Source organism: Saccopteryx leptura, chromosome 6, assembly GCF_036850995.1.
Source record: "Saccopteryx leptura isolate mSacLep1 chromosome 6, mSacLep1_pri_phased_curated, whole genome shotgun sequence".
NCBI lineage: Eukaryota > Metazoa > Chordata > Mammalia > Chiroptera > Emballonuridae > Saccopteryx > Saccopteryx leptura.
In genome coordinates this window covers 68,116,994-68,142,575 of record NC_089508.1, presented here as the reverse complement: position 1 = coordinate 68,142,575, position 25,582 = coordinate 68,116,994, and the positions used below count along the sequence as shown (strand labels likewise).

Sequence of the window (25,582 nt, the reverse complement as noted above, 5' to 3'; positions counted from 1 at the left end):
CAGAGCATCGCCCCCTAGTGGGCATGCCAGGTGGATCCTGGTCTGGTGCATGCGAGAGTCTGTCTCTGCCTCCCCACTTCTCACTTCAGAAAAATACTAGATAAATAAGTAAATTTCAGAGAAGCCAGCACTCATTGGTAAGTGGTGGGAAGTAGCTAAAAACACCTTTGCCCAAACTACACTTAGCCAAAACATGATGAATCAGACTTATTTTTGAGTCATCTTTTTTTTTTTTTTAAGATTTTATTAGTAGAGAGGAAAGAGAGAGGGAGGTGGAGCAAGAAGTATCAACTCATATGTAGTTCCTTCACTTTAGTTGTTCATTGATTGCTTGTTGTATGTGCCTTGACCAGGCAAGCCCAGGGTTTTGAACTGGCAACGTCGGCATTCTAGGGCAACACTTTATCCACTGCACCACCACAGGTCAGGCTTAATGAGTCACCTTTGGTAACGTCACTGACTTTACTTCACCTATGCCCTGTAGTCCATATAGGCTGCTTCTACATCAGAGATAAAACACTGGCTGTGACTAAAGCATCTTATCCATTTGTTTTTCTGTAATTTAGCTAAATATTTATGCAGTATTTTTAAAAATAAAAAATTCATTTAGTTAGTTTATTGTAGCTTTCCGAGCATAACATTCATTAGCTCCAACTGATAACCAAGACAAAGAAAGATCATCAGTCTTGTTTTATAAATATGAAAACTGATTCACAAAATAAATAAATAAACAAACATGGATACAGGATACACTCAAACTCATACAGCCAAGAGGTGGTAAAGGTAAAACTGTAACCCAGGTTTATCTCTCAATCCATTCTTCCACAGTGATTCCATGTGCAAGGCAAGGACCAGAGAACTAGTTCAGGACAGTTTCACTGTGGCCATAACAAATTCAAAGTTCTTAACAACTTAAAAAAGGGGAGAGATGTTTTGGCTAAAAATTGCTAAGAGAGACAGGCAAAAATAAAATATACTCAGAAAAATGTTTTTGAGGTTGTGGTCTTCATTTCACCTTCCAGCTTTTGTTATATCTTTTGGATAGTGGTTTTAGATTTATGCCTTTTGGATAACTCTCAAATTTCAGATAATTTTATGTTGAACAGCATGATAACTTTACAACTTTTAAAGTTCCTGAGCCTCTATAGAGGCCTGAGCGTTTTCTTACATACACAGCTGTTTTCCTTCCTTCATTTATTCATTTATTTTAGTTTTCTCCTCTTCCAATTAACTTTCTATCATTCAGGTAATAGGATACAAGAAAACAGCAAAGCATGATCAAGAGGTCACCCTCTATCAAAGATGATAACATGAAGGGAAAAAATGAGAAAAAAACCTCACAAGGCCCTGGCCAGTTGGCTCAGTGGTAGAGCATCAGCCTGGCGTATGGATGTCCCAGTTCCATTCTGGGTCAGGGCACACAGGTTAAGTGCCCATCTGCTTCTCCAATCCTCCCCTCCCCCTTTTCTCTCTCTCTCTCTCTCTCTTTTTCTCTCTCTCTCTTCTCCTCCCCTCCTACAGCCATGGCTCAATAAAACCAAGTTGGCCCTGGGTGCTGAGGATGGCTCCATGGCCTCAGCTTCAGGTGCTAAAAAAATGCCTTTGGTTGCAATGGAGCAAGGGCCCCAGATGGGCAGAGCATCACCCCCTAGTAGGTTTGTCAGGTGGATCCTTCTCAGGACACATGCAGGAGTCTATCTCTGCCTCCCCATCCTCTCACTAAAATCAAAACAAAAAACCCACAAGCAATCACGTACATTATGAACAAACAAGAAATTCAAGACAAGGAGAGACAGCTACTGTTTCCCATTCATGCATCAAGGGTTGGCTATGTGCTGTTCTGGTTCTACAAGCTCTGCTGCATTAACACCCGAGGGCACTTGTTTCCTGCTTAATGGAAGGAATAACTGGAGGATCGAGATGGGAAGAAAAAGATGAGCAAAGAGAAAGAGGGAAAGAAGACAGGAAACAAAGGTCTTCTTTGCCTCTCAGAAAGCAGGCCCCTTTGGAGATGTTGGGGAGGAATAAATATGAGGAATTTTTGTGGAAGCTTAAAGATTTATTTAATCCAGCATTTTAATAGAAATTGAGACCAAAAAATATTTACCGTATTTCCCCATGTATAAGATGCACTCTTTTAAAAAAAATTTGGGGTCTAAAAACTGGGTGCATATTACACAGTGGTTGTAGTATTTTTACTTGCATTTCCCGCTTTTTCGTGCTTGTTGAGTTGTATGAATTTTATGATGAATAAAACTTGAGTTCAATAACTTTATGTAATACATTTTACTTCAAATTTTAGGCCCCAAAATTAAGGTGCATCTTATACGTGGGAGCGTCTTATACATAGGGAAATACAGTAACTATAAATAATATATTGCTTAAGGTTTCCTGCTGTGACCCATACAGATAATAAAAGATGAAACTATGTGAATAAAAACCTAACCTTCAATTCAAATAAGCACAGTGACTTACAAAACACTCTATAAAGTGATTTATCAATGAACTCTAAACTAGGATTCCTCAATGTGTCAGCACATGGTATTGCTTTTTTCTTCTATTGATCGCATTCTATGTTTTCACTATTGCAGTTAACTGCAATTGATCTGCTTTTAGATTATTGAAACTTCTTTCAAAATTGCAATTAAAATAATAAAAACCATACAAGTGAAGGTAAATCTGTCACTTTCAAAAATATAACTTAAAATCAATTTTTTCTCATTTGTTAAAAAAATATTGGAGACTCCAAATATAAAAACATAGTTTATTTTTTCAGGCTTTGGTAGTTTATTTTTACAAAATAGCAGACAAAATTTGGTTCTTTATATTAATACACAATATGTAATACATATCGAAATATATATATCGCACTTAATTATAAACACATAGCAAAATCGGCATCACTTAAACAGCAACCATGTTTTTCACATAATTAGGAATTCTCAAGAGATAAACATTGTTTTTAGTTTGACTCTGTAGTCTTCGTTGCTTCATGTCAGTCAGCTAGTCTAAAAACTACCATCACCTACAAAAGTGATGAGCTTCAGGATACAGTTTTGTTATCATGCCATAATGCCAGAGGGAAAGAAAGCCAGAGGGAAAGAATCACTTCAATGCAACAGCAGTGGGTGGAACTACTTAATTGTGACTTAAAGATGCACACTCTGAGAATCCAAAGGGATGTTTTTGAACCTTCAGTTGTTGGTTTCGTTATGACCCAACCATCTCCTAATCTAGGTGAAGATGATGCCCCCTGATCATCTAACTGTGATAGAGTGAAGCTGCATAGGGATTGTCTTCATCTCTGGAAAGAAAAAAAATAAAAGAAATATAGCATAAACCACTGTTTAAAAACTGTATTCAGAAAACTAACACATATGCTTATACAACTTAATATCCACTTGCCAAAGAAGTGCAGGTATGTGTCAATTTATTGAGCAAAATACAAATAGTTGTTTAAGTCTACCTTACTGACTCCATTTTATTGGTGTCTCAGTTATAGGAAGAAAGAATGGTACTTGCTATATATTCATATTTATGTATATTACATTTAAATAAAACAATGAAATTTATATTAAATTATAAATTATATTATTTATACTGTTTATATTTTTAATATTTCACCTTTTTCTCAAAAGAATTTGAAATGTCTACAACAAAGGGGTACATATAGTAATTTAAATAAAATAGAAATTAAAAAATCAGGACTAAAAACAGCCTGACTGATGGTGGTGCAGTATATAGAACATCATCCTGGGACTCTGAGGTCCCAGGTTCGAGACCCCAAGGTCATTGCCTTAAGTGCAGGCTCACCAGCTTGAGCGTGGGATCATCAAAATGATCCCATGGTCACTAGCTTGAACCCAAAGGTTGCTGGCTTGAGCCCAAGGTCACTGTCTTGAGCAAGGGATCACTGGCTCGGCTGGAGCCCCCTGTCAAGGCACATATGAGAAAGCAATCAATGAACAACCCAAGTGACACAACTAGAAGCTGATGCTTCTCATCTCTTTCCCTTTCTGTCTCTCTCTCTTCCCTCTCACTAAAAAATCAAACAAATAAAAAAAATGAGACTAAGGAGAGAGAAGGATACAAATATATTAACCATAGAAATATTATTGTGGTTGAACCAAGCATCAATTTTAGTTACAACCTTTCTGGTAGTCAAGGCAAAAAAGTAAACACTGTGCCATTCTTGGGATCATAAAGGAAGAAGGAAACTAATTCTATACAAGAAAGGAAGGTTTAAAAAAAAAAAAAAAAGAAAGGAAGGTTTGCCCCAGTACCAAATTAAGTAACAAAGAAGAAAACTCACACTAGATCTTATGTAAGAAACATCTGGGAACAACCAATGGGCAATGTCCTTGACAAATATTATAAGGATCAGTATTTTACAAAGTATTCTCTAGGGCACTGCTTCCTTTGAAGGTGTCAACTAGATGTCTCTACTTGGCTGGTATCTAGAATTGCTAGCTAGGCAGTTACACTATTAAATCAAAGAAGAAAACTTTTTATAATAAATCACAGAGACAAAGCATTACAACATATAAAGCCTTATGCAGAATACAGTGGCTTTGAATAGACTTTATAAAAAATGCCTTTCTGGAAGTAAAATATAGTTTTTTATAGACAAAAAAGGAAAGAAAATTTGGCCAAGTGAAATACATCTTAAGAGTGATTTATTCAGCCTCTGACGTTTCACCAACATATTTTTACCTGGTCTCTTCTTTTAGTTTCTTGGCTGCCTGTGTTGATAACTTAATCTGCAAGTCGAGTCTCTGCAGGAAATCTCTGGCTGACACTTCTTCAGGTGGCACAGGCTGAACCTCAGATGTCTGAGGACTGGTAGGAGACAGGTCTTCTGCCGCCACTACCAGCTCTTCCTCATGAGAAAAATGGCCATCAACAGTTTCATTTTCTGGAGAATCAATTGAATTAAGTCCATTAAACAGCAAAGGCTTCTCTGAGATAACTGGGATGTTCAACGTTTTCTTCAGAAATATACAATCATTGGTAAACAGTTTATTTGCCCTTTTAATCTGCTCCATCTAAAATATAAAAGAGGAAACACAGCATTACATATAAATAAATCCGAAAGTAGGATTTGTTACGCAACACAGAACTAAAAATATTCAGGAGCAAAATGTGTGTGATGCTTTCTCTGGATTTGAGATACTTAATTCAGGTTTTGTCATCTCCCCAGAAACCCCCAGTTATTTCAAGAGATGTGAGGAAATTCTGACTCCCAATTTTAAAAAAAGAAAACTAGTTTTCCCCCTATTACCTTAGTTGCCCTACAAGGCAGCTTTTACCAAGCAGCCTTAAAAAATATAGAATTTTTAGCCCTGGCCGGTTGGCTCAGTGGTAGAGCGTCGGCCTGGCGTGTAGAAGTCCTGGGTTCGATTCCCGGCCAGGGCACATAGGAGAAGCGCCCATTTGCTTCTCCACCCCTCCCTCTCTCCTTCCTCTCTGTCTCTCTCTTCCCCTCCCGCAGCCAAGGCTCCATTGGAGCAAAGATGGCCCCGGGCGCTGGGGATGGCTCCTTGGCCTCTGCCCCAGGCGCTAGAGTGGCTCTGGTCGCGGCAGGGCGACGCCCCCGAGGGGCAGAGCATCGCCCCCTGGTGGGCAGAGCGTTGCCCCCTGGTGGGCGTGCCGGGTGGATCCCGGTCTGTCGGGCACATGCGGGAGTCTGTCTGACTGTCTCCTGGTTTCTAGCTTCAGAAAAGTGCAAAAAAAAAAGAATTTTTAGCACTTATTTAATAAATTCCATCCTTATTTTACCATTTCTATTATTTGATTTTTAAAAATCTTACTAGTGCTGTTATTTTGCTTAGGGAGTGTTTCCTGTGCCTCTTGAATTATATTTGGTAAACCTAATGGATGTAGGAGGTGGTACAGAGATAAGTACGAAGCGATTTTGGAAGAATGGTGTAGGCTGGGGCTGCAGTCATTAAGAAAGGACTCATACAGAAGATGCAGTTCTGATTTTGAGTCTCTTAACTTTAAATGGACCTTGAAGAACTGATAGAAATCAGACAGGCAAGGAAAGGAGGTGGGAAGCACTTCACATACAGTATCTCATTTTTTTTTACCCTGCGGATCCACTTCACAAATAAAAGAAACAAAGTTCATAGAGGTTATGTCCCATGGAGTCATGATACAACTGGCAGATGAAGAAGCTAGAATTTATTACAGGTTTCTATACCCTCAAACTCTTTAATATCCTGTGACTGCCTCCGCAAACCACAGAAATGGGGATAGAAGCTGAGGGGTGAAAGGGGAAATGGAATTTCCCTTTTATAAACACATGATTTAACCTTCATAAAAGCTCTGCAATCTAGATATTAGCCTGTCCTCTTTACAAATGAAACAGAGAGTCAAGAGAGTTAAGTGGCATGTCTAAGACCCCACTGCCAGTAAGTGAACACAGGATTCAAACTATGCTGGTACTGAGCACCTTGTAGAAGTGCCTACTCTTTTGTCCATCCCACCATACTATAAGGCAGTGGTCCCCAACCCCGGGCCATGGACCGGTACCGGTCCACAGAGAAAGAATAAATAACATTATTTCCGTTTTATTTATATTTAAGTCTGAATGATGTTTTATTTTTAAAAAATGACCAGATTCCCTCTGTTACATCCATCTAAGACTCACTCTTGACGCTTGTCTCGGTCATGTGATACATTTATCCATCCCACCCTAAAGGCCAGTCTGTGAAAATATTTTCTGACATTAAACCGGTCCATGGCCCAAAAAAGGTTGGGAACCACTGCTATAAGGTATCTGCAGACTTCTCCACCCAACTAGCCTGGGACTCACACCATGCTAGGCTGTTTACATTCACTTAACCATCTAATTTGTCACCACAACTCTTTCTTGTAAGGTAGGTAACTCAGACAGTTTGGTACAATAGTTACACACATAGACTTGGGAATCTGACAGACTTGGTTTCAACTCCCAGCTCCACCAACAAGAATATATGTGAACATGAGTTTGTCATTTCTTTCATTGAGCCTGTTTCCTCATGTAAAACAGATATCATCTACTCTTCACAGGGTATTTGAAGGATTAAATGAGAATTTATATACATACTTGCAGAGAGGAGATAGGTGATAGATAGATAGATAGATAGATAGATAGATGACAGATTTTAAAAATTTTATTTATTGATTGATTTCAGAGAGAGAGAGAGAGGAAGGGAGAAAGAGAAACATTGATTTGTTGTTCCACTTATTTATGCATCCACTGATTGACTCTTGCATGTGCCCTGATCAGGGATTGAACCGGCAACCTTGATGTATAAGGATGATGCTTTAACCAGCTGAGCTACCGAGCCAGGGAAGATAGTTGGATAAGTAGATAGATAGATAGATAGATAGATAGATAGATAGATAGATAGATAGATAGATAGATGATAGATAGACAGAGATAGAGACAGAATAGAGATAGAGACTCTTTAGCAGAGCGCCTGGCAGTGGATGGTACTTACTCCTCTCCATTCCCAGTGAAGAAATAAAGGCACACAAGAGATGATTGATTGGGCTGTTATGAAGTACCACACCCCAGATTCAGAAAGGCACTGTACCTCATTTCATCGAGTTCACATAGAGACACCCAGTCCAGATGAATTTTGAAGAGTTTTATCAGAGGAGATTTACCAAATATGCCACACGCATATGGCTGACACAGGGCATCAGACCCAAATCGTGCAGTCCCAAAAATAGCTCAGGAGCTGCTTATATACCCTTTGATCACACACGGGCGGGGAAGAGTATGATGTCACGGTACAAGCAGGCAACATTTGTTTAGGGGATACACAGAAACATTAAGACTTTCAAGGTAACACTATTAAGATGTTTACAAATCTTTCAGGGTTCATCTTCCCTCACTAGCCTAGAGGTATTTTACCCTCAAGATTCCAGGAAGAGGGAAGAAATACAATCAATGCAAGGTGGTATGTAAATTCTGCCTCCTACTGAAAGAGAAGAAGTTTCTAGGTTAACCTTTATTTTAGATTTAAAACTGAATGACCCATTCTTCTTGCAAGCCATAAACTTCTATATTCTTTTCCCTCCCCTCCCTAAAGGAGGGACAGGACAGGAAAGCCTAATAGGAAAGCCTTACTTTTCCTCCCAGAATATCAATATCAATTTCCAGCTTTTTGGTACCTTACAACAGGGCCAAGTGCATACGGCCCTTTAAATGCATGAGCCAGAATTTTCATCTGACTCTGAGGTCTATACAACACCAAGATTAAAGTGCATGACTAATGGAAACAAATTACAAAGTTCCTTTAATGCCAAACTGATTGAGTGAAAAAGACAGATTTCTACTTCAAAGAGCCTGAAAAAAAATTAGTTAAATAAATGGATTCTGTTCCTTCTGTTTTTTTACTATAAGCTGAATACACACAAATAGTACATTTATAGCTGCCTTTTTTTCTTTCTTTTTTTTTTTTTACAGAGACAGAGAGAGTAAGAGAGAGGGATAGACAGGGACAGGCAGACAGGAACGGAGAGGTGAGAAGCATCAATCATCAGTTTTTCGTTGCAACACCTTAGTTGTTCATTGAGTGCCTTCTCATATGTACCTTGACCGCGGGCCTTCAGCAGACCGAGTAACCTCTTGCTCAAGCCAGAGACCTTGGGTCCAAGCTGGTGAGCTTTTGCTCAAACCAGATGAGCCCACACTCAAGCTGGCGACGTTGGGGTCTCGAACCTGGGTCCTCGGCATCCCAGTCCAACGCTCTGTCCACTGCGCCACCGCCTGGTCAGGCTGCCTTTTTTTTCTTTTAAAGACATTACATTAAAGTATCTTTTGTAAAGGGTGGGTGGTCTTTTGTGTTCTAGTTTTTAGTTAAAAGTGAGAAGGCAAGAGTGAGAAAGAAAGAAGGAGAATGGGCTGGTGCATTTTAGAGATAAAATTAAAATCTAAAAATCCTAAGTATCTCTGGTCTAGTTTAGGCTTAGATTTGAGAGTTGAATAACTTGAATACTTGATCTACAGCAGGTTTCCGTATAGTCTAATCTGCTTTTAGTATCCCTTGTATTTACCACTTAGTATCCACTTCCTCCATCTCTCTAGCCAATGACACTGACTTCTCCCCTGGCTCCAGGGTGAGCACGTGACTCATTCCTGCCCTTTGGTGCGTCACAGTGCCTTGGCTTTCATGATAGGTCACAGTCCCATCTTCGAACAATTCACAGATGCTGGGTCTAGCAGGGGAAAGCTCCTTTATTTTTTCTGCTAGAAGGAGATGGTCCTAGGGCTGCTAGCAATCATCCTTCTCACCTCCTGGAACCTGACAAGGAGGCCATCTTGGAGGAGAGCAATCAGATCTCTGCATGAAAGCCTGAAGCTAGAATACCCAAGGATCTTTCGGCTCCATTAGCCAATAAATGCCATTTTGTTTTTTGTTTTTTGCTTAGGCCAATTTGAGTTAGGTTTTCTGTCGTTTGCCAATGAAAGAGCCCTCATTCATCCAGTGCCCTTTGAAATGTTTATTAGCAGGGACCTACAATTGCTAATAGTCTGGGAATCATGATGGAAGACAGAAATAGCCAGAAACACCAGGATCTGACCACTGAGGCAGAGCTGGGAATCCGTAAACTGAATTCCTAGGTGGATGGATGGATACAGGTCAGAGGAAAAGGCATAAAAGATGAACCCAGAGAACTAATCAGAAAGGGAGAGTAAGTTATCTGTTGTGTTGATTATTCTCTATACCCACTCTGACCTCCCAAATATCTCTTACTCTTCTTGAGCCTGTTCTGAACCCCAGAAGGCTGACCTTTTCACAGCACTACCCAAGCCCCCTTCTTCTTGGAATTCCAGTTGGTGTTCCAAAGGAAGGCCCCAGCAGAGCAGCCACAACCTGACTCTGGTAGCTGCATCCCTCTGTGGCAGAGTTCCTGCCAGGCAGCCCCTGGTCCATTGGTGTCTGGTACACTGTTCCTCCCTCTGGCCTTCGGACCTAGGGAGAGTATGTCCCTACTGTTGTCAGTCTCAGATGCTTCACCATTCTAAGGTTGGTTTCCTTAACCCTGCTCATGCTTCTGTAAATGTACCCTTATTAAACTCTCTTGGCCACACCCTCTGAGTCCACTATCTGTATTCTGCCTGATACATCCATCATTCACAGCCAAGCAAGGACACAATTACAGGGAGCATAAGAAGATGACCAAGTCAAAGGCTGGGGGGGGGGGGTATGGTCAAGGAGTCCACAGGGATCAAAGGGCAGGGCTCCTCTGGCTCTTGTGCGTGTTTTGTACAATTGATTCACAGATTGAATCGCCTTTTTTTTTTTAAAGAGTAGGGATTTATCCTTTTTTATTTGTGTGACAGAGACAGAGAGTCAGAGAGAGGGACAGATAGGGACAGACAGACAGGAAGGGAGAGAGATGAGAAACATCAATTTTTCATTGGCTCCTTAGTTGTTCATTGATTGCTTTCTCATATGTGACTTGACCTGGGGCTATAGCATAGTGAGTGACCCCTTGCTCAAGGCAGCAACCTTGGGCTCAAGCTGGTGAGCCTTGCTCAAACCAGATGAACCTGCGCTCAAGCTGGCGACCTCGGGGTCTTGAACCTGGGTCCTCCACATCCCAGTCCGATGCTCTATCCATTGCGCCACTGCCTGGTCAGGCAGAATCGCCTCTTTAATCCACAAGCTTCTTTACGTTGGGGACTGCACTGGCATTATCTCAACATTGTCAGCAAGCATTTAAAGTGCATATTGACCTTTATATCTAGATTCTAAAATGACACATGAGATGCCAACATCAAGTACATTAGAGTTATCCAACATAGTGAGCATCAAGGTGGGAACCAATCTAAGGAGGGGCAGTTTTGAGTCTGAAGATGAAAAGGGTAAATGAGTCTTAGAAACACAGGTGCTAGGAACACACGTCCTGGTTTTAAATCCTGGCTTTGCTACTTTCTAACCATTCTCTATGTCTGTTTTCCTTCCTGTAAAGTAAGGATAATAGTACCTCACACACAAAATGATCATTGTGAGGATTAAATAATTTAATTCATATAGGCATTTAGAGCAATGCATGCAGGCCACACAGGAAACACTCAAAAATGTTAGCAACTATTATCATTAAATTTGGTTAAAAGTGAGAAAGCAACAGGTAAGAGCAGATCCTAACATATATTCACCAAATGAGAAAAAAGAAAGTAATAATTTCTCCCAATAAAAAATATTTCTCCCACAAAGTAAAAAAAAAAAATTTTAATTTCATATAAACAAGCCTGGATGAATAAGTGTATGTTGTCACTGCCCTGAGGTGTGACCTTGTTTGTTTTCAAAGGTAATTAATTTGATCTTAACTTGTTCTCCTTTACAAGCAGGGACTTGAACCAACTACATAGGCTCTAAACTCTGTTACCTATAGGAATAAAACCAGCCCTACAAAATGCAGGGGGGGGGGGGGGGGTAATTCCAGCCAGAAAGAATAACTGCAAATGCCCCAGAGCAGGAAAAACTGGTGTGGCTGAAGTGCTGGTGAACAACACACTGCAGGCCATGCAGGGCCGTGGATGCTAAAGTAAGGAATTTGGATTTTATTTTAAAAGTGATGGAAAGCCATTGGATGGTGAAGGAAAGGAGTGACATGATCTGTTCCTAGGTAAGATCACTCCAGCAGCTTTGTGGAAAATGGATCAGCATCAGTGGAAACAAGGAGGCCCAGTTATGGAGGACACGGCAGTAGCACATTTTATACTTTTATCCGAGCTCAGATTGGTCTAATGTCCTGGGAATTTCACCTCACGTAAAACGATGAAAAGTCATTGCGGACGTCCTGGGTTCAATTCCCAGTGAGGGCACACATGAAAATCAACCATCTGCTGTCGGGAGCCGATCCACAACTGCTGGCTGACAAGGTCACAGCAGAAGAAGACCCACAACTGCTGGCTGACAAGGTCACAGCAGAAGAAGACCCACAACTGCTGGCTGACAAGGTCACAGCAGAAGAAGACCCACAACTGCTGGCTGACAAGGTCACAGCAGAAGAAGACCAAAAACTGCTGATTGACAAAGTCACAGCAGAGAAGACCAATGGCTGTGGGGTGACAAAGTCACCACAAAGGATAGGCACAACGATACTCCCCCCTTTTGACTTTTTGAATTAATCTGGCCTTATATCCCCCCTTTTCTGGGTGTGTGCTATTATTTGTGGCACAGGGATAATAGTACCGTGCTTTCCCTGTAGATTCGTAGTGATTTCTTTGGAAATGAGACAGAGGGTGTGAGTTCCACAGAAAAGCCTGCAAGCCCCTTGAACTGGGCTCATAGACATAAGAGGCTGGCTATGATATCCCTCGTAAAGGGTTAAGTTTGTAGGAGAATTCCTTCTTAATCATGTTAAAAAGAAGAGATTGTGACTTGTGAATGGTTAGGAGGCAGTGGCTGTGCACAGAGCACCCTTCGGCCTTCACTTAACATTTTTCTTCCCTAGCCTTTTCATGTGATAAGTAGAGAAACATTCCTTTCTTCTTTGATCTGCAAATAGTGGTATATTCTGAGAATAGAGTCAGAACTTAACTAGTGTTTAAATATAATAAATAAGTAATATTTGATTAGACAGTATCTTAGGTAAGGTATAGTAGGATGGCCCATTGTGTGGCCTAGAATGAGAGCGTAGTCAGCAAGAAAAGAATGTTTTACTAAGAGAATTGTCTTTTGACTAAAGGCAATTGCTAGGCTTTCTCAATGAGATGTTCTCATGAGATTTAAAAATGTAGGGAAATCCATGGAATGTCTTGTGTTGCTGCTGGGCTATCTTGCAAGTGCACTCTGCATATCTTTGGGTGAAAGCTATTCTTGATGTTATGTTAATTTCTTTAGAGGCAAGCCTTTTAGAACTAATACTCTAAAAGCTTTTACTGATGTTGTTATCTCTATTCAAGTTATTTTGTATTTTGAATGATTTGCTACCTGACTTGTGACTCATAGATGTAAATGAACTGTTATCCGGAAACATGAAAACATAGTGAAACAAAAGTAATAATTAACACCATGTGATTGTAACTCAGTGTGTGTGTATAAAAAGGGAGCTATACTAGCATTGAGCAGAGATGCCTGGCAGTAAATGCTAACCAGAGAATAAAGAGAAAGAAAAGAATTCAGCTCTCTCACTCCATTTTCGCCAACGCCGTCTCCTCCTGTGGGACCCCTGGATCCCCCCCGGGGCTGGACCCCGGCAATCTGCTTCTCTTCCCTTTCCTCTCTCCCTTCTCTCTCTCTTCACCACTCTCAGCCAGTGGCTCAGTTGGTCTGAGTGTTGGCCCCAGACGCTGAGGATTAGCTCAGTTGGTCCAAGCAGACTGAGCACTGGCACCAGACAGCAAGGGGGTGTGTGTGTGCCAGGTGGATCCCAGTGAGGGCGCATGCGGGGGAGTCTGTCTCACTATCTCCCCTCCTCTCACTTAAACAAAAATGAAGACAAATCATGACCCAATTCACGGAAAGACCTGGAAACCTCTATAGCTGTCTCACCTGCTCTCTGCTCAACATTCTCTAATACCCAATCAATGCTGAGAATAGAAAGTATGACCTTTTCAAGGTGACACAGAACTAGCCTCTGTTTTCTTGAGGGCAGATGAGTAGGGGTGAGGTCTAGCAATCAAATGCCTTCATTTCTTTCTTTTTTTTTTTTGTATCTTTCTGAAGCTGGAAGCGGGGCGAGACAGTCAGACAGACTCCCACATGCGCCTGACCGGGATCCACCCGGCACACCCACCAGGGGTGATGCTCTGCCCACCAGGGGGCGATGCTCTGCTCCTCCGGGGCATCGCTCTGCCGCGACCAGAGCCACTCCAGCGCCTGGGGCAGAGGCCAAGGAGCCATCCCCAGTGCCCGGGCCATCCCTGCTCCAATGGAGCCTCGGCTGTGGGAGGGGAAGAGAGAGACAGAGAGGAAGGGGGGGGTGGAGAAGCAAATGGGCGCTTCTCCTATGTGCCCTGGCCGGGAATCGAACCCGGGTCCCCCACACGCCAGGCCGACGCTCTACCGCTGAGCCAACTGGCCAGGGCCAAATGCCTTCATTTCAAAACACTTTTCTCATAAGGATTGAATAGCATGACTCAATAAAGTTTACTGTCTGGTCATCAAGAAACAGATTACGGGATAATTGAGAGCTAACAGGATGGTCACAAGATCGGCCATGATGAAATTAGGTAGAATGAGTGCTATCAACTGTCGGGAGCCGATCCACTAGTGCTGGCTAACAAGGTCACAGCAGAAGAAGATCCACAACTGCTGGTTGACAAAGTCACAGCAGAAGAAGACCAATGGCTGCTGGTTAATAAAGTCACCGCAGTGAAGACTAATAGCTGCGGGTTGACAAAGTCACCGCAAAGGAAAGGCACAACGATACTTCCCCCTTTTGACCTTTTTGAATTAATCTGGCCTTATATCCCCCCTTTTTCTGGGTGTGTGCTATCATTTATGGCACAGGGATAATAGTACCGTACTTTCCCTGTAGATTCGTAGTAATATCTTTGGAAATGAGACAGAGGGTGTGAGTTCCACAGAAAAGCCTGTAAGCCCCTTGAACTGGGCTCATAGACATAAGAGGCTGGCTATGATATCCCTCATAAAGGGTTAAGTTGGTAGGAGAACTTCTTATTAATCATGTTAGAAACAATAGATTGTGACTTATGAATAGGTAGGAAACAGTAACTATACACAGAGTACTTTTCAGCCTTCACTTAATTCATCACTTTACCTCCCTGAGCCTTTTCGTGTAGTAGAGTAAAGAAACTTTCCTTTCTTCTTGCATACCTGACCTGCAGGTGGTGGAACACTCTGAGAAAAATAGAGTTAGAACTTAACTAGAGTATGAATATAGTAATAAATAAAATTTGACTAGACAATAGCATCATAGGTAAGGTAGAGTTGTTATTCAGTACTGACCTTTTAGAAGTCTGTACCAACATTGTTATTGCTGTTCAAGTGATTGTATAACTGTACTTTGAATGACTTACCACCTGATTTATAGTTACCTAAAAAATGAAAGCACAGTGATACAAAAACAATGATTGATCAATGTATTCTGAATACCATGTGATTGTAACTTAGTGTGTGTGCATAAAAGAAAGCTAGACCAGCATTTGGCAGAGATGCCTGGCAGTAAATGCTAACCGGAGAATAAAGAGAAAGAAAAGAATTCGGCTCTCTCACTCGATTCATGCCGACGCCGTCTCTTCCTGTGGGACCCCTGGATTCCCCCCGGGGCTGGACCCCGGCAATCAACAACTTAACAACAATTTATTTAAAATGACTCTCCTGTGAATGCATTTGGTAAAGGTGAATTTACTATGGATTTCCCCCACAAAAGGTAGCTTATCAGCAGCTGCTGAGCGTAGCCAAGAACTCTCTCCCCAAAAGCAACTCTGGTAGGCGTCATCAGTCCACCTGCCTAGTGGTGAATGCAACATTCACAATTTCTTTTTCTTCCTGTTGTAAACAGTGATATACATAGGGCCACTTTAAAGTGGAGCTGGGGCTGCCATACCAGAGAAACTGCTGTGCATATCGTATGTCTCAAACCTTAGAATGTTCAAAACAGGGCCAAATAACCTTTGGACTGAGCCTAAAGCAATGTTGTTTCCTAAAACACTGTTTGCAAAGATAACAAGAAAGCAGTTATTATGATTATTATGACTACTGGACTGATGACCACTGGACTAAAAGTCTATAACTTTTTTAGACTAACATCACTATGTTAGATTTTCTGCATCAATAGAATACCTTCCTCCTACTGACATTAGTGTTCCTCTTCCGGTTCTCATAAATAAATACCCACTGCTTCTGTCTCCTAATTGAAACATTATTAGGGCCTAATGTTTCCCAAATAGATATTCTTATTGATCTCACATAAATACATGTCGCCTCTCATTTTGAATGGCCTTTTTGTTTTTAGATTAACACTCTCCATTTCTTAAAAACGACACACCCTTCCAGAGACATTTCAGGATACAGAATAACTAACATTTACATAGATAGCACTGTGTGGCTTGCAGATTATTTTCATTTACATACAACTCTCATTTGATTATCATTTTATAGAAAAGAAAGCAGAGTTAAATATTATAGGATTCTCTCAGGTCATTTTCTAGTAAGTGCTAGGTTCACCAACCCACTGTCTCTTGTTAAATTCTAGGTTTTGGTGGCAACCAGACTCATCCACTGACCTGTGCTAATGGGGAGAAGAATTTATATCTTCTCCATGCTACTGCAGAAGAATACATGGCATTCCATGTACAAGAAACATACAAAAAAGGCAAACCTATATGTTTATTTTTTTTAATTATTTTTATTTTATTTATTCATTTCAGAGAAGAGAGAGAAGGTGGGGAGGAGCAGGAAGCATCAACTCCTGTATGTGCCTTGACCAGGCAAGCCCAGGGTTTCAAACCGGTGACCTCAGCGTTCCAGGTCAAGGCTTTATCCACTGCACCACCACAGGTCAGGCAAACCTACATGTTTAGAAAGTAGATTCATGATTGCCTGGGCTGAAGAAGAAAACAGGGAGTAAGGCCAATAGGCACAGGGATCTTTTCAGGGTGATGGAACTGGTGTAAAAATGGATTCTGGTGATGGTTGCACAACTCTGTAAATTTACTAAAAGTCCTTGAATTGCACATGCAAGATGAGTGAATTTTGTGCTATGTAAATTATTCCTCAATAAGGCTGTTTTTTTTTTAAAAGAATACAAGAGAATCTATTAAAACCCCAAAGTCCCAAAAGCTGCTTTACCATGCCTTTCACTACAAGTGGCACTATTCATTTATGGTTCTCTTTCTTTTGACCAGCAAGGATCAACAATTTCTAACAGCAGCAGGGGCTAAAGTTATAAACAGGAAAGATTTACATACATTTACATTTCTAACTCCCAACACTGTTCCTTCTAAAATGACCATCATTTCACCTTTTCTCAGCGTGGTGATTTCTGTTAGAGGAAGTGTTAAGAAATGACTGGGCGTAGCAGCTCATTGGAGGAGAAAGAGAAGACTGCTAATAAAATGAGACAGGAAGTGACTGAGGGCATTGAAGTAATAAGGCCTCTGGAGAGGGCAAAGGACTGGCAACTTGCCAGGGGAAAGCCAAGAGACGAAGAAAATGTTTATGCAAATAATAGGTCCATCCCCTCACTACCTCCTACCCACTTTCAGTTTCTTTACTGTTCTGGGAATGTTTTTTCCAGAGTTTCCAAACAGTTCAGCGGCTGTATGAAGCTGGTTACTTCCCTCCAGAGGCTTGCCTCCAACTAAGAGTAGGATCACTGCAAAGCCATAGGTAAGCCCAGGTTAGGTAAGGGGACTTCATGTCTCAGTAGAGATAAGCACAGCCAGGGAAATTCCAGCCCAAGCAAGTTCATGTCTGAGGTCTGAACTTTAATAGTTTCTCAACTCAGTCCAAAGAGTTTCAGTTTCCCAGACCCACTTTCTCAAATGCCTCTTACTCTGATAAAGATGCTCAATTCTAAATCCACATATAATTCAAGATAAAGACCCAGTGCTCGGGGGCAGGGGAGGAAAGAGGCACCAAGTGCCTCCTGTCTGCAGGGTAGGGAGCTGGCCTCACATCAGACTTTACAGTTCAAGTCAAGCAGGCTGCACCCCTTCACGCAACATGCACTCTGGTCCCTATCTTTAAGCATTTGCTCAACTCCAGGGCCTAGTGACTTCATACCAGTCAGGCTTTCCTGTAAATTAAATCCACACGTACGAGGAAGGCCCACCATGTGCCAGACTTAGGCTAGACTGAATATAGAAATAAACCACACAAGCAACCTAGCTTCTCAAGTAGCTCTAGGCTGAGAGAAAGTAATCACTGATAAACTCACTATGATTGAAAAGAGGACAGCATGTATTATCTTGTAGCTTCAGCAGCTGGCACAAGGCCTCAGACAAACCAGGCCCCACAAAAACTGGTTAAAAAAATAATGAATGTCAGTCATTAGTAACTATGAATGACTTTAAGAGGGACGGTGGAAAGAAACGTAAAGATATTTTCTAAGTCACTGGCAGAAGAACTAGTGTCTATCAGGAGTCATACCTGGCCAGCTTATTAAACGTCCACAGTTTTCTTTCCTACAAAGAAGTCTCCTGGATCCCTTGGCCCATCTCTGAAGCAGAGATGCTCAAATGAAACAGTAAACAGAAAAGCAGAAAATGTATAGCAACAAATCACCTAGAATCCAACCATTTCCACCACTTCGTTCCCTACTGCTTTGGTCCACACTACTATGCTCTCACCCACATTACTGCAAAGCCTCCATCCTATCTGGTCTCCCTGCCTTGGCACTTACCGCCCCCACCTCTGCTACCCTCACCCCAACTGTTACCCCACATCCAGGCTATTCTCAAAGAAGCAGCCAGACTGATCCTCTTAATTAAGGTGACAAACTTTTTTGCAATGAAAAGGAAGACAAAAATAAATAGAAGAAAACGATATCGTAAATAAAAGAAACATTTTATTCATTGTAACAATAATACACTATAATATGATAAATGCATAATAAAAACATTTGTAATATTTTATATTGTAATTATGCTTACATGTCTATTAATTTTTAATAATAATTGTAAGAAAAAAGTACTCATTTAGATACAAATACATCACTTCACACGCAATGGGTCGACTCTGCATCTATCAAATACGGACATTCACAGATTAGTCTTCCAATATCAGAAAGGAGGACATGTAGGAGGACACTTTTCGAGGGAGGATGGAACTTACAAAAGAAGGACTGTCTTCCCTAAAGTAGGACGATTGGTCACCTTATTTTAATGCATAAGTTAGATCATGTCACTCTTCTGCTCAAACTTTTCTGATGCTTCTCAACACTTTCAGAGAAAAAGCCAAAGTTCTTACAATTGCCTTCAAGGTCCTAAGCGATCTGGTCCAAACATACCCTGTTGCATTCTGAGCACCAGCCATACTAATCCTGAAACTCATCAATTATATTCCCACCTCAGGGCCTTTGCACTACTCGCTGTTCCTTCTGCCTGGAGTGTTCTTCACAGATATCTGTGTGGCTTCCTCCTTCACCTCCTTCTCAAGTGAGGTCTGCCATGGCATTTTATTATTTTTATTTTATCTTATTTATTATTTTATTTTATATTTTATTTTGACAGGAGAGAGAGAAAGGAGGGAGAAGTGGAAAGCCTCAACTCATAATGGTTGCTTCTTGTAAGTGTCTCACAGGGCAAGACCTGGGCTTCGAACCAGTGACCCCAGCACTCCCAGTCAAAGCCCCATCCACTGCACCACCACAGGCTAGGCACGGCCATACTATTTTAAATTGCAGCCAGCAGCCACCTCCACCAGCCCTTCCAGTCTCCTTTCTCTGCTTAATATTTTTTTCTTTTCTTTTCTTTTCTTTTTTGCTTATTAATATCTGAAATATAACATATGTTGTTTACTTACTGTCTCCACTGACTAAAATATAAGCTCCATGAGGGCATGGGTTTTTATTTATTCACTAATGTATCCCCAGAAACATAGAAACTGGAAAAAAAAAGAAAAAGAAAAATTAGATAAGTGATAAATACTGTCAGGAAAATGGAGCAGGAAGGGATGGAGGGTTGCAATCTGACAGAGTAGTCAGAAAGATCTCATGGAGGAGCCATTTAAGCAAAGATTTGAAGGCAACGAGGGAGGAAGTTGCACAGCCAAGACCAGCTACAAGATTTATAGGGTCCAGTGAAAAGTGAAAGTATGGGGCTCTTGTTCATAAATTATTAAACATTTCAAGATGTTAACAGCAGAGCATTTAACCAAGTACAGGGCTCTTGGAAGCATGGGGCCTCTCTGACTGCACAGGTCACACGCCCATGAACGGGGCCCTGCATGCAGCTCTCAGAAAAAGAGTATTCTAGATAGATGGAACAGCAAATGCAAAGGCCCCAAAAAGGGACCGTCCTTCGCAAAAAAAAGCAAACAGGCCACGCATATAAAACATGATGCCTGGGTCCTTTTTCTGGATATTTTGACCCAGTATGTTCATGGTCAACTAGAAGCCTTTCTTTTTAGTCTGTCCCAGGGCATTTTCCTTCCCAGGCAAGTTTGAGGAACACACCTGTTTTCACATCTCGGATGTACATTGCTAGCCACTGAGTTCTACTTCAGAGAACCAGTTTCCAAGTTTTTTCCCTAATAACCCAGGATTGGCAACCACATCTCCATCTTCGCTTCATGTCAGAGGCTCTGTTCTGAGAACCTCTTTAAAAAAAAATTATTTATTGATTTTAGTGAGAGTGGAAGGGAGGGAGAGAACGAGAGAGAAGAACATCAATCTGTTCCTGTATGGGCCCTGACCAGGGATTGAACCGGCAACCTCTGCACTTTGGGACAATGCTCTAACCAACTGAACTATCCAGCCAGGGCAGGGAACCTTCTTATACTGAAAATACTAGGCTTTTACCAGTCTCCCCCATGGAGGGACTGAGGTCCTGCTTGGGCTCCCAGCTGGGTGGCTGGGGAGCTGTCATTGGCAGACAGGCTTCCCAGAGAGTTCTTGCTCTACTGAGTAAGATCGTGGAGCTGTGCTCTGCTCTTGCCAGACATGAAATGTTCAAATCAAATGTTTGCCTAGGATCACTATTTTGTATGTGTGTCGGGAGGGGGGGGGAGGGCTTACTCTTAAATTCCAGGAGCAATGCCTTGGGTCTCTAAATCTCCAACACCTTACCACCTACTTCTTTACAATAGTTTGAATATACAGTATTGATGATCTTGGTGGTCAATATTAGAAACTTACTCAAATTCTTTCTGCTCAGTGAAAGATGAAAACTTTACTGCTTTTTTAGCATCCACCTAAAATCTCAATTTACAATGAGTAAATCCATTTAATATCTACTGATATTAATTAAAGAATATCACTTTTTCACTATAAATTTTTTATTTAATTAATTGTGTTTACATAGATTCTAGGGTCACCCCGAATGCATCCCCCTCCCCCCTATTCCCTTCAACATCTCCTTGCCCTCCTCCCTACTGCGCCCTCCCCCCTTCCCTTCAGGTTTATCCCATCCTATCATCCCCTTTCCCTCTGTCCTCTTTTCCTCTGGTCCCTTTGATCCCTACTCTGTCTCAATTCCGTTCCTCAGTTCTCATTATTCCTTGGATTCCTCAAATGAGTGAGGTAATATGATATTTTTCTTTCTCTGCCTGGCTTATTTCACTCAACATAATAGTTTCCAGGTCCCTTCATATTGTTGCAAAAGGTAATATTTCCTTCTTTTTCATAGCCCCATAGTATTCCATTGTATATATGTACCACTGCTTTTTAGTCCAAAAGAATATCACTTTACTGTTACAGTATTATCCCTTTCGCTGGTTCTACATAATCAGTGGATGAGTCTCTAAAAATTTAATCAACTATATAGTTCAGGGCCCAACGTAAATGATATATATGTCATAAACCAGTAGTGTTCAAACAAGAGTGAGTTTCTTCCCAGAAAACATTTGGCAATGTGTGGATGGGGGTGGGGGACTACCAGCATCTATAGGCAGAGGTCAGAGATGCTGCTAAACATCCTACAATGCATGGAACAGCCCCTTACCCCCAACAACATAAAATAGTTATAAATACAGTCTGTAATATCAATAGTGCTGGAGTTGAGAAACCCTGTAACAGACTATTTGTGGCTATAGATTATAATCCTCAATTCATTATACTTGAGCTTAACATTTTAAAATCAAGTCTTTATAAAACTAATGAAAAATCTGATTTATACTTTAACAGAAAGGGGTAATAGGGTTATGAACAACAAGAAATATATTAACAAAAAGCATAAGTTAGAAAGCATTTGATCTAAGGTGGAGACCTGCAGTGAGCAGATGTTTAGAAGCTCTAAGTAACTCAAGTGAAACCATGGAGGAAGGTGGGTGGCAGAGAGATTGATGTGGGTAGTGACCAGAAAAATATCACTTTTCTGGATATCGTAAATTCCTAGGTGCAGTCATCCTGGCCTAATAGGTAAGACCGTAGGTACCAGACAGAAAAGACGATCCTTCTTCAGTCACTGAGATGTTAAGAGAGACCTTGATAAGACTAGGATAAAAATATGTATGGAAATCAGAAGTAATACCCAGAGAAAAGCAAATGCTTTAGCACTGTGCGGATTCAAGCTAGTCTCAGTGAATAAGCATACTTGGAACATCCTTACCTCTCATCCAGCATCTCATCTGTAAAGAGGAGATTAATTGCACCTATCTCAAGGCTTATTATGAAAATCAAATTGAGTAAGAACAAGATGGGACAGGACAAATGCAATGCCTGGCACACAGCAGGCATTCAGCAGAAGATAGTTACTCTTATTTGCCAACTCTGCTTTCCTCTGGCTTTGACCCAAACCAGGCCCCATTAATGCACATTAGAATAATAGTTTTAAGTTCACATTTAGAAACTCCCAAGAGGGTACAATGGGACTATGAAAATTTTAGTACACACAGGCAGAGCAGGATCCCTGCTCTCAAAATGTTTAAATGATGGAAGGACCTGCTAGGTAAACACATACCAGCTTGAATGTGCAAAAGCGAGTACTCAGTTTCTGTACTTCAGTGAAAGGCCAGAAAGAGTTTCACTTTAAGAGAAAGATATAGGTAAGATGTAAGATCACCTTTCTTCCCATCACTGACTAAAGTGCTTCAGGAAAGAACATTGAAAACTGATACAGAACTCAAATGCAAAAAGGCCATCACATAGCTCAGAGTTAATTATAAGTAATTTTAATGAAACAATATGTTCCCTCAGGTTTCCATGTTCTTCCCAGAAGTGTAATGGAATATGCCCAAGACACACACACTTATAAATTTATAATAAACACAGCTCTCCAGCTCACCTAGACCACAGGTCTTGGCTGCTGCTTAGCGACAGGTGTCACATTCACAGTTGCCGGGGGTGTAATTTCACTTCTAAATAAAGAAGTATAATCGATAAAACCAGGGCATCCTGCGGGAACAACTACCGTTCGTGACTCATCACAGTGCTTGTTTACACCAGAAAACAAAATTCTTTGCCCAAGTCCACAGGACAGTTCAGCTTTACGTAACTAACTATATAAGCGGTGGTATAAATGAAACTAGAAATCAGGTGACCCTGGTTGACGGTGATGCCAAAGCGCCGGTCCTCTTTGGCCCTCCTCACGCGACAGATCTGGTCCGAGTTTGAGAACCCGATGCACCTACCTGGGGAGGGAGCCTTGGCGGCCCGCCCCTCTGGCTACAGGGCCAGCTTTGGGAACCATTGCTGCTGCCGGCAGCGCGCACAGGGCCAGCGCTTGGGGCCGAGCCTTCGGGGGACAGATGGCAGCCTCCTCGACCCCCACTACTCGTATGCCCCGCCCCGAGCCTGTCTTCCTCCTCCTCTCCCTCACCCTCCCTCCTCCCGCGGCTCCCGCACCACCATCGCTGCAGCCGGCGCGGTGCTCACCGTGACTCCGTACTTGAGCGCGATGCCCTGCAGCGTGTCGCCCGCGCGGACCCGGTGCTCCACTAGGCGCTCCACGACGCCGGCGCCCAGCGGCGCCCGCACGCTGGCGGTGCTGCCGTACGAGCGGGTCTTGGTGCGGGCCAGACTCAGCGACAGCTCGGCCTCCTCCGGCTCGGAGCCCGTGCCCGATCGCGGCGGCGACAAGGGGGCCGAGGGTCGGGGCGCGCGGGGGCCGCCTTCCCGGAGCAGAGCCAGCGCGGGCGAGGAATCCGCCATGGGTCCTGCGGAGGCCGCCGGGTCGGGAAGCGGGCCAAGAGGGCGGTGCCTCCGCCTCTGCCGCGGCCGCCCCTGCTTCCTCTTCACTGAGGCTGCGGATGGCGGTGCTGTGGGGGCGGCGGGCTGGATGCGGCGGCGGGAAGATGCAGGCCTGGCATGGCGGGCACCCCCCCCCCCCCCGCGTCCCGCCTCCCCTCGGCGCACCTGCGGGGGGAAGGGTGAAACCAGCTCCCGCAGCGCCCTGCCGACTGCTGCGCTCCACCCTTCCCGCCGGGCCTCGGGAGGCCCTGCGGTGCGAAGAAACCGAGCTCAGAGCGGCCAATCCTTAGGTGTCCTCGGCCCCAGCTGGAACCTGCGCCAGGCCGCCTGAGCCTGGTTAGAGCCCTGCCCTGACCAGAGCAAAGAACCCAAGCTTTGCTCTGCCCCCTTCATTGATTCCCCAGCAGGCGCTAGCTTTCTCAGATCTCAGGCTCTCTCCATGCCAACGTTACTTCCCTCTCCCCACTCGATTACCTGGTGACCTCTAAGTATATTTCAGAAAACCTTAACACCATTAAACAAATATCCTCTCCATGCCCATGTCAACAACCTGGACGGTCCGGTCCTTTCAACATTACACCAGGAGGAGAGTGCTTCTAAGACCTCCAGTTGTTTGGGTTTCACCTGTCTTTGCACACCAGTACCAATTTTAGTCCTGGGCTGCCTTCAAGTCTGACTAGGTAGTGTCTATTTTACCGGCTCAGTGCTTAAAATTTACTATCTGCACACATTTTTTTTTCATCGGTTTGGTTTCCTCTTTAATACTGAAATCACAACTTCCCCAAAGTATTATCATCAAATCTACCAATGACCTCTTATCTGTATCCTTCATCTTAAACACACTCTCCTCAATATTCTGGCACGCGATAGTATTCCACACAGAGGCAGGTTAGGAGACTGGAAGTTTGTTTCATTGGCTGAAGTCTCCTTGTGTTCCAGTGCTGGACAGAGACAAATGCCCTAGAACTCAGGAGACAGAGTAAATGATGGGAAAGGAGCAAGTCGTCCCCACATCACCCTACCAAGCAAAAGTTCTTCAGTGGCTCCCTGTGGTCAGAATTAACATAATTCTCAGTGGCATTCAAGCTATTCTTTACATTTTTATTTTCCATGCTTTGGTTATCACCAACCTACAGGTCATCCTGTACACTCCATATGCTCCTGCCAAACACACATGGACTTGCCCCTCTTTCTATCTTCATGCCTTGCATTTGCTATACCCTCCACCTCTAATGCTATTATTCCAATGTTCTCTGTGTACATTTTTTTTTTTAATTAAGGCTTATCCCAAATGATACATTCGTCATGAAAGTTTCCGATCCATCTCACCTGTGCCCTTTCCCTACTACTCAATTATGGTTTTTCCATTGAATCCCAAGGTGGTTTGTACCTCTTGTTTAGCATTTAACTTGTGTTTTGTGTCATATACTTGTCTTATCGCCTCTATAATGCTCCTGGAAGGTGTAACTAGATCTTAGTCATCTTTTTAGCTCAGCAGTGTCTAGCTTAAAGTCTTGAATTAAGCTTCAAAACTAGTTGACTTGAGGTGTAGTAAAAAGATCATGAAAACTAAATTAGCAAGGATCTTCCATACAACTCTCGGGTGGTACTCAGGGAGCCCATCCCAGGACCTAAGAGAACCCCAGAGTTTCAATATATAGATTAGATAAGGTAATACTTCAAGAAAATAGAAGAAATTGCCTTAAGAGATTATAAATTAGTAGTGAGATAGCATATAACATGTCTTCCACTAAGGAAAAGTTTACTGAAGAACTTGGATTTTTTTTGTTTGTTTATTTGTTTGTTTTACAGAGAC

The 25,582-nt window shown here is 42.3% G+C and overlaps 1 protein-coding gene across 2 annotated transcripts; it reads right to left on the bottom strand.

The window, feature by feature from the left end:
• Positions 1–2,766: 2,766 nt before the first annotated feature.
• On the bottom strand, positions 2,767–25,102 carry LYSMD2 (LysM domain containing 2). 2 transcript variants are annotated; one of them, XM_066343354.1, is made up of 3 exons: positions 23,452–25,102; positions 4,714–5,045; positions 2,767–3,304 (listed from the first exon to the last, which is right to left on the bottom strand). In XM_066343354.1, exons 1-3 carry the CDS (start codon positions 23,725–23,727, stop codon positions 3,262–3,264), a joined length of 651 nt encoding a protein of 216 aa, XP_066199451.1. In that variant the 5' UTR covers positions 23,728–25,102; the 3' UTR covers positions 2,767–3,261. The 2 variants fall into 2 exon arrangements, with proteins under 2 accessions (XP_066199451.1, XP_066199453.1); XM_066343356.1 differs by lacking the exon at positions 23,452–25,102 and adding an exon at positions 23,208–23,336.
• Between the last annotated feature and the right edge of the window lie 480 nt (positions 25,103–25,582).